General features: G+C 42.9%; 1 protein-coding gene across 2 annotated transcripts in view; it reads left to right on the top strand.

The window, feature by feature from the left end:
• FBXO5 (F-box protein 5) overlaps positions 1-12015 on the top strand; it is a 44685-nt gene extending 32670 nt beyond the window's left edge. For both annotated transcript variants that reach the window (XM_029596563.1, XM_029596564.1), the window contains exons 2-5: positions 21-741; positions 1347-1431; positions 1996-2163; positions 10831-12015. In XM_029596563.1, coding sequence (XP_029452423.1) covers positions 21-741; positions 1347-1431; positions 1996-2163; positions 10831-11082 — 1226 coding nt within the window. In that variant the 3' untranslated portion in view covers positions 11083-12015. The remainder of the gene's footprint in view (positions 1-20; positions 742-1346; positions 1432-1995; positions 2164-10830) is intronic.
• The last annotated feature ends 2905 nt before the right edge of the window (positions 12016-14920 follow it).

Here is a 14920-nt window from a genome sequence, read left to right as displayed (position 1 = left end):
CTGTGCTTCTTTCTATTCAGGTCACTTATACAGGAAAGCAGGATTGCATAGTACCAACAAAATGAAGTCTCATTTTGATTGCAAACGGGCAAACTCCAGTTTATCACATTCAAAGTATGAGCCAGCAAAAACACAACTTAAAGACGCCTGTACCCCAAAGTATGAGGATGAGTGGTGTGGAGGTTGCCTGAAAGAACAGCAGACACCGTCTCCACACGGTGATCTTCAAATTACAAACCTAGAAAATGTATATTGTACAGCTGAAGAAGGACCCTCCCATAACAAGGAAAATGAAAATGTTTCTTCAAGACTTATTGACCATGAGGTGCAGGACTTGGAATGCAGTGAACTCCAGGAAGACAGTGGGTATTCCTCCCTGCTACACAACCAATCCATTTTTGTAACTGAACAACAGAGTGATACAATACTCTGTAACACACCAACGCATTTCCCTTTAGAAAGCCAAACGCCATTGCAAAATGTGAACAAGAACTTGCTACCTGCGCTTTCTTTTGAGGAAGTTGTTTGCTCAACTTTGAAAAAGAATGCTAAGAGAAATCAAAAAATGGATTGGGATTTCGTAGATAGAGTGATTTCACAAAGAAACTTTGGGCTTCAGAATCTGATCGGCAGAGGAATGGGTCTGGACAGACTGGATATTCTGGGTGAACTTTTCCAAAGGTCAATCAGACATCTCTTGGCAAAGATTTTAAGACATCTCAGTGAGAGAGACTTGATCAAGTGAGTGTAAATGTTAGTCCTGTGCTTCAGTGGTTGTACTTGTTATATAGATTAACTCTGACTTTCTTGGTGCTGTACTCTCCTCTCCAAGAGTATCTTATCTGATTAATTTTTTTTAATGTACAGGTTATTGGGTTTTAAATTGTTACAAACCACCTCTGAATGGAAACCAAAATGGTATATCCAATGCATGTTAAGAGACTACAGACAGCTGAAGGTTTTCTGTGTCAAACATTTGTACGTCATATCTTGGGGGTGGGGAAAGATTAGGATAGATCCTTGGGAGTTTATAAGCACAGAGTGGGTAACAGTTCTGTATAGATTTTAAAGTAATCTGAAATACAGTGCATTTCAGGGGTCACAACTCTGTCTTCAAAGATTTCAAATGGGTTTAGTTTTTCAGCAAATCAAAATATTTAACTTTTGCAGTGGCCATTTGTTATGGGTAGTCATTGAACATATTTTGAAAAGATCAGTTTGGCTTTGCATCTAGACAACAGATTGTGCTAGAAAATGGAGCAGTGACTTCATTCTGAGCTGAAGTCTGGTTTGGGTCATGGATGGCAGAAGCAGGCACTAATGGTTTTGGCTTCTCTTTAAAACAGTGTTGCAAGAGTGAGCAAAACATGGAAGAAGATCATAGAAACCGATCATTGGGCTTTCCAAATGTACAGCACTGCGGTAAATTCTGTAAGTTCAGCCTTATTTGCAGAGACTTGTCACTGTTCTGTTCTACAGAATAGACCCTCTTTATCTATTATGTAATACAGGAAGTAAAATAATTCAAGATAATCATGCAATTAAAAAAAAAAGTATTTCATGGGCCAATAGAACTGCAGTCACTAGGCTTGACTATGTGCCATTTCTATTCCTGATATTTAGCAGGGTTCATTGAATCAGGATTTCTAGAATAAGAACTATGGAAATGGAGATAAAAATGAGCCCTCTTTGTGCATCTTGCTTCCTCACTGTGACATAGGGTTGTAGTTCCATGATTGAATAAACCTTGCCCCACCAGCAAATGCCCAAAATAGAGGCAGCGTTTAGGATTGCTTAATGATTTGATGATTGTATCTTGTATCTCTTTGAAAGGCAAGGTTCAGACTGACATTAATGCAATTTATTAGTGGCGGTACATCTGCATATGTTTAACTTGTTTGTGTGATTTACGAGTGGATTCCAGATATTAGCTAATGTCATATTTATTCCCTTTTTTCCTTCATCCTCCTCCTACCTCTTAACACCGTGTCAAAGGACCTGGAGGCAAGACTATCGTCCCATATTGCTAGGAGGGAATATGTACTCTGCCGAACAGCTTTGGCTTCCATTCAGAAAGCAGCCACTTCTGCTTCAGGCTCATCCAAAAAAGCAACTAGATCCAAAGCATCCAACCAGCTCAGTCGCTATGCAGAATTTACAGAGGTAAAAACCCCTTTATTTTGCCTATTTAATGATTTGACACCTGAGGTGCTGCCATGTTAACAATGGTGAGGGAGATGGCTGGTAAGGAGGATTTTTCTTTTCTTTTTTTCAACCTGATGGTCACAGATTCTTAACTGCCTGTGTTACATCGGCACTATTGTTGGACTGAGTTTGCCAGAAGAATTAAACACTTGCTGCTTATGTTTTGGTAATCTAAAGATGGCATTTGGTATTTAATGCCACCTCTTGCAACTAAAGATAGTTGCTCATTTTACAAGCCACCTTATTCAATTTTATAGCTGATACTTAAATCCTACACAGTGGAGATGCTTTTTGCCTTTTCTTTTAAAAAGGCAAATAGCACAGCTGGTTGGCTTTAATGTAAACGAATCACAAGTCCCTTGAAACTTGCAAGGTTTGATAGAGAACACAACTCCTATCTTGTTATCCATTATTGCTGTTCAGAATTCAGCAATTTTTATGGCTTTCTAACATGTAAAGATTAGTTGAACAATCAGGAAGAGACTGAACTTAATAAATCTCTTCCAACCTAATCGATTATGTATAATCAGTGCTCTTAGGGCTTCCAAACCTGGAAATACTGACTTGCACATCCGTTCATGAAGTAGCTGTACCTGATCACTTAGGCTGCCAGTCGTGCAGTACTGGATTCCAGCTTACTGCAGCTCATGATCAGTAATTGAATGAGTGAATCCTCATTTCTCCAAGGACAAGCGGGATAGTAGTTCTTAGACGTGGATATCATCGGAAAGAGCCTGGAATGGAAAACTCACAAGTTTCTAGAACTCTGAGCCTTATTGAGCATGCTCATACATGTGTCCATGTGGGGTCCTTCTGTGGCACCTCATGTCTCATGGTTGGGTGAACCTCAACTTCTTGAACTTTTTTTTTTCCCCAGTGCTTTAAGTGTTTGTGTTCCTCATGTGGTTGATGTGGGTTTCCCACAGTTGTCCTGTTAGAATCCTAGATAGGTTCTTCTGCATTTTCAGGTAAGGTTTTCGTTTGTTTTTTTTTTTTGTCGATAAGCAGGCTGCATTAGCCATGTTGTCTTGGATGATGTCAGCCGACGATGCACATTCCCTGTACATACCTGGATCAGTCCAGACTCCTGGTTTTGCCTCCCTTCCAGCAGATGGAGACAGAAATTTTGATGGACTCTACCATAAATACCAGGATGCCACCTACAGTCAGTCAGTATTACTCTGTCTCCAGCAGATGTGGATGCAAAACCTAGTCTGAAGTGAATTAGTGCTAGCTTAGACGTCTGCAGTGTTTATTTTTCAATGTTTAAAAAAAAAAAGTCAAAATCAGGAAACAGTTTTCCACCTCCCAGAGGGTTGCTAGGTCCTGAGGGGACCATCCCATCTGGTTTTTGAGGCCGCTGATGTACAAGATTGAGAACCCTATTTCCAACCACTCACTGTACTGGGGGTGATACCGGGGAGCCCGGCTTACTTCCCCCCAGTAGAATCGGGACCCAGAGGCTCTGCGGCAAGTGTAAAAAAAAAAAAAAAAAAAAAAAAAAAAATTGTTTGTGGGCTCTCCCTTTCCTCTGTTCTCTTTGGGCTTTCCTTGCTCTGTTTTCGCCGCGCCATTGTCGGGTGGTGCTGACGGAAAATTTGAGGGTTGGAGTTTTCAGCCATGCCGAGGAGGGCTGTGTGTAAGGCTTGCTGCGCCGCGCACGCCCGACTTTCCACAGAAGCCTTTATGCCTCTTGCCTCTCGGGAGGAGGGGGAGCCTCCGCGACCCTACAGAGGGTTGTCATGTGGGTCCATTCTGTCTCCGGAGCATTCGGGACCCTACCGGCCCCGAATTTCGACCCGTTCCCGCTGAGCACTGGAATGGGCACCATCTTGGATTTGCTTGCAACAGCAGCGGTGGGGAAAGGGAATCTCCCGCCGAGATTATCCCCTCAAAAGATAGCCCCTGAGAGGACGATTCCAGAGGACCTGGCCCATATGGTGTAGGGGAAGTCCTGGCAGGAGATGCTGAGGGTACTTCCTCAGATTCTTCATTTAACTGACTTTGTGCTTCTGATGCACAAAGCCTTCAAGGCCAGAAGGACAGGCAAAAAGAGGGGAAGAGATGCCAGGCCACAGAAGAAGGCAAAGCATGTGGAGGGGACGGGACGCCCACAAGTGCAGAGACCCCCTGAGGTTCGAGGCACCTCAGGAGGTCTCGACTACTTCGGAATCTGAGGATCCGTATTTACCTTCCCAGCTTCAAAGGGGGGGGTTAAAGGGGAGACGGACCCCATGCAGGGGGGGGTCTGCGCGGGGCTCATGGGATGGATGGCGATGATCCTAAAGTAGTCAGGCGTTTTGTCAAGATGAGTTAGGCCCTCTCATCCCTGTCATATTACGAGAACTGGGTATTGAGACCCCTAGGAAGAGTCTCTGCTGGGGGCTACGGACCCAGTTGTGTTGGGCTTGCGGGGCCGCCTTTCCCTTTCATTTTTTCAGCCTCGGACCCACTCTTTTGGGAGTGGGATACCCCGGATTTAGGGCTGAAGCCAAAGCTATGGATAAGCTGTATCCTCTGCCGGAGGAGGCATTAGAGCTTCTCAGACTTCCCAAAGTGGATTCGGCAGTTTTGGCTGTCACAAAAAAGACCACCATTCCGGTTACCGGTGCAACGGCCCTTAAGGACTTGCAGGATCGAAAGCTGGAAATTCAGCTCAAGAAAATTTTCAAAGTCTCAGCACTTGGGGTCTGCATGGCTATGTGTAGAAATTTTGCCTTGCGTGCGGGCCTTCGCTGATTCCAGCACTTGCTAGCCAACAAGGTATTGTCGGAGGATGAAACCCTCCAGGCGGGGCGTCTGGAGGCAGTGTTTGCCTATAGTGCCGATGCTTTTCATGACTTGCTCCGCACTTCAGCCAGGTCCATGGTTTCTGCTATATCAGCTCGCCGACTGCTATGGTTATGAAACTGGGTGGCAGACGTTTCTTCCAAGTCCCAGCTGGGAACTCTGCCCTTTTAAGGGCAAACTGCTCTTTGGCAAGGAGCTGGAGGACCTGATATAGTCTCTCGGTGAGAATAAAGTACACAGCTTGCCTGAGGACAGGCCGAAGACTAGAGAATCATTTGGATCCAGATCTCTGTTTCGTGGGGGCCAAAAGCCTCGGACATCCCGACCACCTGCTTCCTCCTTTCGCTAAAATTCCAACAGACAACAGTCTTGGTCTCTGCCCTTTCGGGGACGGAAGTTTGGTAGACCCGGTAACACCCAGTCCGCTCTGGGTGGAAAGCATTTGCAATGATGGGTGGCTGGCCTGCTCCTCGCTACAGATGGTCGAGGGGAAGACTCTGTTGTACAAGGAGTGGGCCAAGCTCACGTCGGACCAATGGGTCCTATCAGTGATAAGACACGGTTATGCTTTAGATTTTGCATGGCGGCCCCACCATCGGTTTCTCGTCTCTCCATGCAGGTCCGCCACCAAGAGCCGTGCAGTCAGGGAGACTCTTCAGCATCTTCTAGATCTCGGCACGATTACTCCCGTCCCGGAGGAACTTCGGCAAGGTCGCTACTCCATTTACTTCGTGGTTCCGAAAAAGGAGGGAACCTTCCAGCCCATTCTCAATTTAAAGAAGCTCACCATATGTCTCCAGATTCCCCGTTTCCTCATGGAGACATTACAGTCTGTGAATGCTCCCGTGCGGCAGGGGGAATTTCTAGCATACCTGGATCTGACAGGCGTATCAGGACCGATCACCAGAAGTTCCCGCAGTTCTCCATTCTGGGGCAACATTACCATTTTCAGGCTCTGCCTTTGTCTGGCCACCACTCCCAGAACATTTACCAAGATCATGGTAGTGGTAGCAACGCAACTGCTCAGGGAAGGATATTTGGTGCGTCCATATTTGGACGATTGGCTGATTTGGGCGAAGTCAGACATCCTTTGCCAGAAGGCGATAAACAGGATATTTCAGCTGCTGCGTGCCCTCGGATCGGTGGTCAACCTGTCCAAGTCATCTGATTCCCTCCCAGTCCCTGGAGTTTTTGGAAGCTTTGTTCGACACTCAGCTAGGCAGAGTTTTTCTCACGGCGGACTGCATTGCCAAATTGCAAGGACAGGTGAGAGCATTTTTGTCCAAACATCCGCCGACTGTCAGGGATTACTTGCAGGTTCTGGGGTCTAAGGCCTCGACCCTGGAGCTTGTCCCTTGGGCCTTTGCCCACATGCGGCCCTTGCAATCAGCCTTGCTTTCTCATTGGAATCCGGTTTCCGAACAATTTCATCTGCGGTTGCCTTTACCGGACACAGCACAAGCCAGTTTGGACTGATGGCTCCTTGCGGACAACCTGAGCCGTGGGGTTCCGGAATGGACAGTCGTGACTGCAGATACCAGTCTCTCTGGGTGGGGAGCGGTTTGTCCGTGCAGGGGCAGTGGTCCCAGGAAGAGTCCTGATGGTCCATCAACCGCCTGGAAACCAGAGCAGTTAACCTGGCTTTGCAGGCCTTTCTCCCACTTATCAAGGGGAAATCAGTCGGGGTTCTTTCAGACAATGTGATTACGGTGGCCTGAGGCTAGCCCTTTGATGTTTACATTCTGTTGGATAGCCTCTGCTAGGGGTTCCCCTCCCCCAGGGCGAAGGATGTAGAATAATGGCCATTGGTTTTTATACAGGCCTTTGGGGTGGAATACATGGCTCTGATCCAAGCTAAAACAAAATTACATCCCAACCCCACCTATTCGAGGACTTTAAACATAAAAGGCCAATGAACCCGATTGAATGCCTTTTCGGCATCTATGGCTAATACGACTGCGGGAATGTTACCAGCCTTAGCTACCCTGGTTAAATTTAACTATTTTCCTAATGTCTGCCGCTTGCCTGCCCAGAATAAAGCCACATTGATCTGTATGGATTAGGCTGGGTAACATACTATTAAGCCTCCCTGCAAGAATTTTTGCTAAACCACATACTGAGCTATCTTTCCAGGCTTGGGGAGAACCATAATTCCTGCCATTTCCATCGAGCTCTGGATACTTGAGTCATTTAACATCTCATTTACAGAGACTGTATAATACTGACTTAAAGTCCCAAAATTCTTTTTATAAAATAAGCCAGAGTATCCATTGAGTCCGGGATCCTTATTCAGCTTTAGAGAAGAGATAGCTGAGTAGATTTCCCCTTTGTGAGGTCTCCCGGTCCAGTAGTTGAGCTTGTTCAATATTGAGGCTAGAAAGATTAACCCCTGCTAGGTATTTATCAATGGCTCCTGGATCTACTCCTCCCTCTGCCTTGTACACGTCCCTATAGAACTGCACAAAATGATCCCGTATACCTCCAGTATCATAAATTAGCTCTCCCTTGTTGGACTTGATTTTCAAAATCTGACCCTGGGACATCTGCCTCTTCAGCTGCCATGCCAACAGCTTAGTAGGTTTGTTCCCTTGCTCAAAGTGTACCAGTCATAAGAACATAAGAAAATGCCATACTGGGTCAGACCAAGGGTCCATCAAGCCCAGCATCCTGTTTCCAGGCCATAAGAACCTGGCAAGTACCCAAAAACTAAGTCTATTCCATGTTGTCATTGCTAATGGCAGTGGCTATTCTCTAAGTGAACTTAATAGCAGGTAATGGACTTCTCCAAGAAGTTATCCAATCCTTTTTTAAACACAGCTATATTAACTGCACTAACCACATCCTCTGGCAACAAATTCCAGAGTTTAATTGTGCATTGAGTAAAGAACTTTCTCCGATTAGTTTTAAATGTGCCACATGCTAACTTCATGGAGTTACCCCCTAGTCTTTCTACTATCCGAAAGAGTAAATAACCGATTCACATCTACCCGTTCTAGACCTCTCATGATTTTAAACACCTCTATCCTATCCCCCCTCACCCGTCTCTTCTCCAAGCTGAAAAGTCCTAACCTCTTTAGTCTTTCCTCATAGGGGAGCTGTTCCATTCCCCTCATTTTGGTAGCCCTTCTCTGTACCTTCTCCATCGCAATTATATCTTTTTTGAGATGCGGCGACCAGAATTGTACACAGTATTCAAGGTGCGGTCTCACCATGGAGCGATACAGAGGCATTATGACATTTTCCGTTTTATTCACCATTCCCTTTCTAATAATTCCCAACGTTCTGTTTGCTTTTTTGACTGCCGCAGCACACTGAACAGACTATTTCAATGTGTTATCCACTATGACACCTAGATCTTTCTTGGTTTGTAGCACCTAATATGGAACCCAACATTGTGTAATTATAGCATGGGTTATTTTTCCCTATATGCATCACCTTGCACTTATCCACATTAAATTTCATCTGCCATTTGGATGCCCAATTTTCTAGTCTCACAAGGTCTTCCTGCAATTTATCACAATTTGCTTGTGATTTAACTACTCTGAACAATTTTGTGTCATCTGCAAATTTGATTCTCACTCGTCGTATTTCTTTCCAGATCATTTATAAATATATTGAAAAGTAAGGGTCCCAATACAGATCCCTGAGGCACTCCACTCTCCACTCCCTTCCACTGAGAAAATTGTCCATTTGATCCTACTCTGGTTCCTGTCTTTTAGCCAGTTTGCAATCCACGAAAGGACATTGCCACCTATCCCATGACTTTTTACTTTTCCTAGAAGCCTCTCATGAGGAACTTTGTCAAACGCCTTCTGAAAATCCAAGTATACTACATCTACCGGTTCACCTTTATCCACATGTTTATTAACTCCTTCAAAAAAGTGAAGCAGATTTGTGAGGCAAGACTTGCCCTGGGTAAAGCCATGCTGACTTTGTTCCCTTAAACCATGTCTTTCTATATGTTCTGTGATTTTGATGTTTAGAACACTTTCCACTATTTTTCCTGGCACTGAAGTCAGGCTAACCGGTCTGTAGTTTCCCAGATCGCCCCTGGAGCACTTTTTAAATATTGGGGTTACATTTCCTATCCTCCAGTCTTCAGGTCATGCTCTATCCAGTTTATGCTGCAGCTCTCCATCTTTAATACCCTGCAGTTTAGCCCGTAACTTATCTAGCGCTCTTAGGGTTTTCGCCCTCCCACCTGTCTTGTGACTCCGGGCAAGCTTGCTAATAGACTCACTCAGCCGTTCCTTTTCCGCTCGCAGTTTTGTTTACTACCGCTGCTCTAGAGATCAGGATGCCTCCTATGACAGCTTTAAAACAATAACAGCCCAAGTTCACAATGTATTCTGGGGGTTATCCAATTATCAATATACCCCCAAAAAAAGCCCCAGTAGCAGAATTAATTCATTAACAATACCTCAAAATATTTTTGGTATTTCTTGGCTTTTTCTTTTTATTTTCATTAATTCTTTTGTAGGACCTTCGAGTCTTCAGAATGTACTATCTTCATCCTGTCATAAGTCTAATTTTATTTCATATTTACTCATGTTATTTTTTTAGAAAAAACTTTTTTTTTATTTTGTGACTAGTTTAACCCAAAACTGGGGAGCTCATAAACTCTTTTCGTTGAAAAATTTCCAACAGTGCGTTTATTTACTTTGACAAGATGTATATCGAAGGACCTTACGTTCTTAGAGCATTCTTTACCCACACCACAACATTTTGCTTAGAACTGTAACAGTAGAACAACTTATCTGCACATGACCCTTAGCACTGTGGTGTCTATGTATATTTGTCTTTCACGTCCTCCTTCTGCTGGAAGTCCTATCAAAAGAAAAAACTGTCCTAAACTGTTGATATTTAAGTTGTCCACAGTTAGCTTTGATGCAGAAATATTGGCAGGCTGGTATTAGCAGAGGTATATATGGAGTGACATCAGTGAGCTTGTTGATCTGTCTCCATCTGCTGGTTGGTGTGCTTAACCCATGCGTATGGACTGGTCTTGATTGCATTTGAGGAAAGGAAATTATCAGGTAAGTAGTAAAATTACCATGCATATTGCCCAGTTTTATGCAGATCTTTCATATTCATGAGGGATACTCTGAAAACCAGACTAGCATATTTTTTATTTATTTTTATTTAGCAGTTTTTTATATACCGAGGTACAGCAGAAATTGCCTTCACTCCGGTTTACATTTACAACAACCTGTTACATTTAAAGCATTTTAACAATAGCAGAAACTGGTTCCGAACAGCAACTTAGTCCAAAACAATATCTGCAATATAACGAGGCATATATCAGTTTCAAATTATGCGAGGGGGGGAATTGAAAAAGGGGAGACTAGATAAAGTTTCAGTGTATCAATATAGTAGTCATTGGAAAGATATTGCATGCATATGACCTTTGAGGACCAGAATTGGACACCACTGTTGGAAGTTCACGCAAAGTCCATCACATACTGTGGGCCTCCTTGCTTTACCTTTAAATATTCTCGTGGTATTGTTCTCCCACAGAACTAATACTTAATGTCTATTGATGCCTAAGGTAAATAGGTTAAAGAGAATTGAAAGTTTCATATGTCAGAGTACGAATCTTTTACTTCTGGTATAAGAGTCAATTTATAACTTCTGCAAGATATATACCATATTTGTTCCTTGGACTTTTTTGGGGGATCTTAAATTATACTCCATATCAATAACTGAAACCCTGGAAAATCATTTCAAAGTCCATATTCATGCATATGGAGATTGGTGTTTGGTATGAAAGTGAAGAACAATACAGAGATTTTCAGACCTCATTTTAACAAATATATTTTTTTATTTGCCTAACAGGCTGCCAAAACATTGAAAAATGATGAGAGCCTCAAAGTCTGCAGTCACTGCGGCTCACCTGCAAAATTTGACTCCTACCTCCAGAGAGCAACGTGTAAACGGGAGGGCTGCGGTTTTGATTTTTGCACTAAATGCCTGTGTGACTATCACTTCTCCAGAGAATGCACAAGTGCCAAGTTCTCCAAACCGGCCACAAAGCTAGGGCCGCTTCCTGGAAGCAGGAAAAGCAAACAGAATTTGAGGAGACTGTGACTAATTAGAAAAGAACTGTGGCCAGTACACTACAGGACAACGCTGGTTTTCTTAAGTCTACTTTTTCTTTTTTTAAATACCTAGTAATAGCCATTTTAAAAATTAAAATGTCCTGAATGTGCCTTTAGATCAATTCTGACTTGGGGTAAAGAAGTTAGCAGGAGTTTTACCAATTTTATAGAAATCCAAAAGTGGTGTGGAGAATTGATCTACATGCCACTTTTAAAACTGGTTTTTTTTTTTTCGGTGGGTCAGCTACAAGAAAAATGCTTGAATTATTTAAAAGAAGGTGTTTGCAATTGGATTAAAAAAAAATTTTAGGAGTGTAATTTTTTTTTTTTTAAACAAGTGAATATTCTAGAAATCTTTTCAGAAAGTACACTTTTTAACAAGCTGACAGAATCTGGGCTTTTTTAAAGTCTGGTTTATGACTAAGCCCTATACCAGACTTGACCAACTCCATTTCTGAAGGGCCTCAAGTGAGCCTGGTTTTATGCAGATCTGCAGCTAATATGCATGAGAATTGCATGCCTTGCCTCTATTGTAAGCAAATATGCTGTGCATATTCACCCAGGATATCCTGAAAACTAGACTTGTTTATGGTCTTGGACACCCCCAGCCCTATGCCAACACAGGAATGGAAACTGCTATGGCAATAAAGATAAAGCAGCATGGATGCTTGGAGTCGCAGGTTTTTGAGGCGGCTGTGCTTAAACTGAGCTGCCTGTCTACAGGAACACTGCTGACTCTTCTATGCCAGAGATGTTTCTAAATATCCCACAAAATTGTAGGGCTTTGTATATAACTGTAAATATGTATATCTGAAAACGTCAGTTTTTCTACTGTAATAGGTTAACTTGTTGAGCTTTTGACTTTTTTCAGTCTGCAATATTTGTTTTGCACCACATGAAAAGAATAAATTATTAAAACACACCTTCCCGTTCAAATGCGTATACTTGTCAGTTGGCTTTCAGGTTTCTGCTGAGGTGGAAGTAGAAATAATACTTTTACATCACATGCAAATTCCAGTCTCAATAGCTGTATCTATTGCAAGTTTCATTGGTAGGCACTTAATTTTAGGGTGCTACTAGAGACATACAGAAACACAAGTCCTTTTCCATAGAGCTTACATTCTAGTCAAAGCATAAGGAAAGAGGCTTTTGGAAGCTTATTAAAATAAACATTCTTAAAGGCTCTGAACAGGGGGTGAAACCTCCAAAGGTAGGATTTAAGGTGGAGCTTGAACCTGAGCAGAGAAGGAGCTTGATGTATTAACTCAAAAGCTATTTAAGGCACAGCAAGTTTGGGAAAACAGTTGGTGATGGAAACAAGTTAAGAGCAACTTGTCCAATAAAAAGTGGTCTGAGGAAAGAGAATGAGAAAATATAAAGTCAAGGCATTTACAGAAGTTTAAATTGCACAGAAGAAGCTGGTGAGCCAATGAAGTGGCAAGAAAAAGCATTACATATTTGTAATGATGAAGATAATTTTGAATAGATTCTAATGATAGATGGTTCATTGTAAAATGTAAGGAGCAGGCTGTAGTAGTCCAAACAGAAGGGGGTGAGAGCAAATAAGTGCTTTAGTAGTGTGTTCAGGAAAGGTATGAATGTTGGTGTTTTTATGGAGAAAGAAATAGAATGTTTTGGATGTGTATGGAAGAGGAGCAGAGTTTCATAACCCTAAAGTAGGCTCAGGGGACGCAGAATGTGTTTTCATAGATAAGGTTTGTCTTGGACATGTAGGTTTAGAGCTGTATCATCCAGGAAGCAATGTTGGATAATTAAACTGGATGGGGGAGGAGAAGGGTATAGAAAAGTGAAGCAGAGCAATAAGTTCCAAAGCATAAGGTATTTGAGTGGTGATAGCTGGATAAGATGATGAAACCATTGAAGCTCAAGAGCAGCGAGTAAGGTAAAACGATAAATATGGTGTTGGAAAAGTAGATAGGGGGGATGTGCAGTAGCTTTGATAACGAGTGGTTTGGAGTGGGGAATTGGCATCAGGAAGCAAGAGAAAATGATGCTGACTTTAGTGGGAGTATTGAGGAGGAGATCATTTGCTGGTGGCTGAAGAGGATCAGTAAGTATTGCTTTGGGAAATTTTAGGACAAGAAAATTGCAGGAAAGGAAATAGTGGGATGTTTTCTTTAGTGTGTGTTTCTAATGTGAAAAGCAAACCAAAGTAGTTAATCCTAGTGTCTGCCTTCGACCCCACTCCCACCTATCCCTAGTTCATCCTTTGATTTATAGGCAAGAGACACTTTCACACTAAATAGGCTTTTATCTAAGAATTGACCAGCCCTTATCAAGAGTTTAATTATCCCTTCGCAGGTCCCTACCGGATTGTGAATACACACATACATTCAAAGGACTCTAAACTATGCATTTCTACTCCCTTAGCAACCTAAACTTAAGAACTACAAAATTAAGATGTATGCAGCAATCTAACAGCAAGAGGGGCCTTCCAGTTTCTCAAAGTGTCACATGAATGATTTTTTTTATCTGTTGGTGAGAGGTTGAATATGTAGACCTGGTGCAAAAAGCTGGCTCCGAGAATGAGTCTGATTTCTTGTGGCTAGAATGGCCAACATGGAGGAGCTGAGGCAGACAGGTATATATAAGAAATAATACATAAACTGATCCTAATCATTACTCATGTTATCTCTCATGTTTAATAACGGTTGTACTTTGCAACCCTTGTTTTAACCCTTTATCCCTGTAACCTTATTTTGTAAACAGTTATGATGGCGTTATTCTGATGTTCCAAATAACGATATATAAATAAATAAATAAATACATATAGAGGAGACCTTCAGGGACATAGTTGCAAAGTCCCAACTCCAGTCTGGCAGCCCTAATGCTGCCTTGGAGGAGGAAGGCCTCCTGGTCCAAGAGCATCACCCTGGTGTAGCAGGAAATGGTCCTGTAGCAAGGACCTGTTTTGCAGGTGATACATTGTTGTCTTGCACAGAGGTAGTCTCTCTTTGTCTCAGGGCTTCTGCCCAGGAGGGAAGGGTTAGGTCAGCTGTCATAATTGGTGATTCAATTAATTGGAATGTGGATACCTGAGTGGTTGGTGGATGTGAGGATCACCTGATAACTTGCCTGCCTGGTGTTGCCTAGATCGGATTTTAAGATGGTGCTGGGGAGGAGCTGGCTGTGATGCATGTGGCCACTGACAGGAAAATGTGGTAAGGAGGTTCTGGATGCCAAATCTCAGCTTTCGTGTAGAAAGTTGAAATCCAGAACCTCCAGGGGTAGCATTCTCTGAAATGCTCCCTATTCCGTGTGCAGGCAGAGCTCCGGAATCTCAATACATGGATGAGACAATGGTGCATGGAAGAAGGCAACCTTTTGGGGAAGGGGGGGAGGTCTTCCAAAAGGATGGCCTCTTATCTTAATCAGGGTAGAATTAGGCTGCTGGTGCTAAAAGAGGGAGGGGGGGGGGGGGGAGAAGGAGCAGCTTTTAAACTGGAACAAGGGGGAAAGTAGACAGTCTCTGAACAGTGCATTTGGAGGGTGGTATCTTCAAAGGATACTAATGAAACAGAGTTAGGGCAGCCCAACAGAGATTCCAATAAAAGCAAATGCAGTCCATGTGCCTATAAGTGAAGGATCACCGGAGATAATTTGGAATATTTTATCTTGTCGACTGAAAAGCAGACTGTTGCAGACATTTCAGAGTGAGTGTTTTGTTTGTAGTATGCTGATGGGAGAGTGAGTGTATAGCAGTGACTGAGACACACATAATTGGAACTGAGACCTGGTGTAAGGACCATGTAATACCAGGGTACAAATGTATATCACAATGGGGGGGGGGGCTTTATATCCAGGAT

This window comes from Rhinatrema bivittatum, chromosome 3 (assembly GCF_901001135.1).
Source record: "Rhinatrema bivittatum chromosome 3, aRhiBiv1.1, whole genome shotgun sequence".
Taxonomy (NCBI): domain Eukaryota; kingdom Metazoa; phylum Chordata; class Amphibia; order Gymnophiona; family Rhinatrematidae; genus Rhinatrema; species Rhinatrema bivittatum.
The sequence above is the reverse complement of the archived record's forward strand: the minus strand, read 5'-3'. Positions and strand labels throughout refer to the sequence as shown.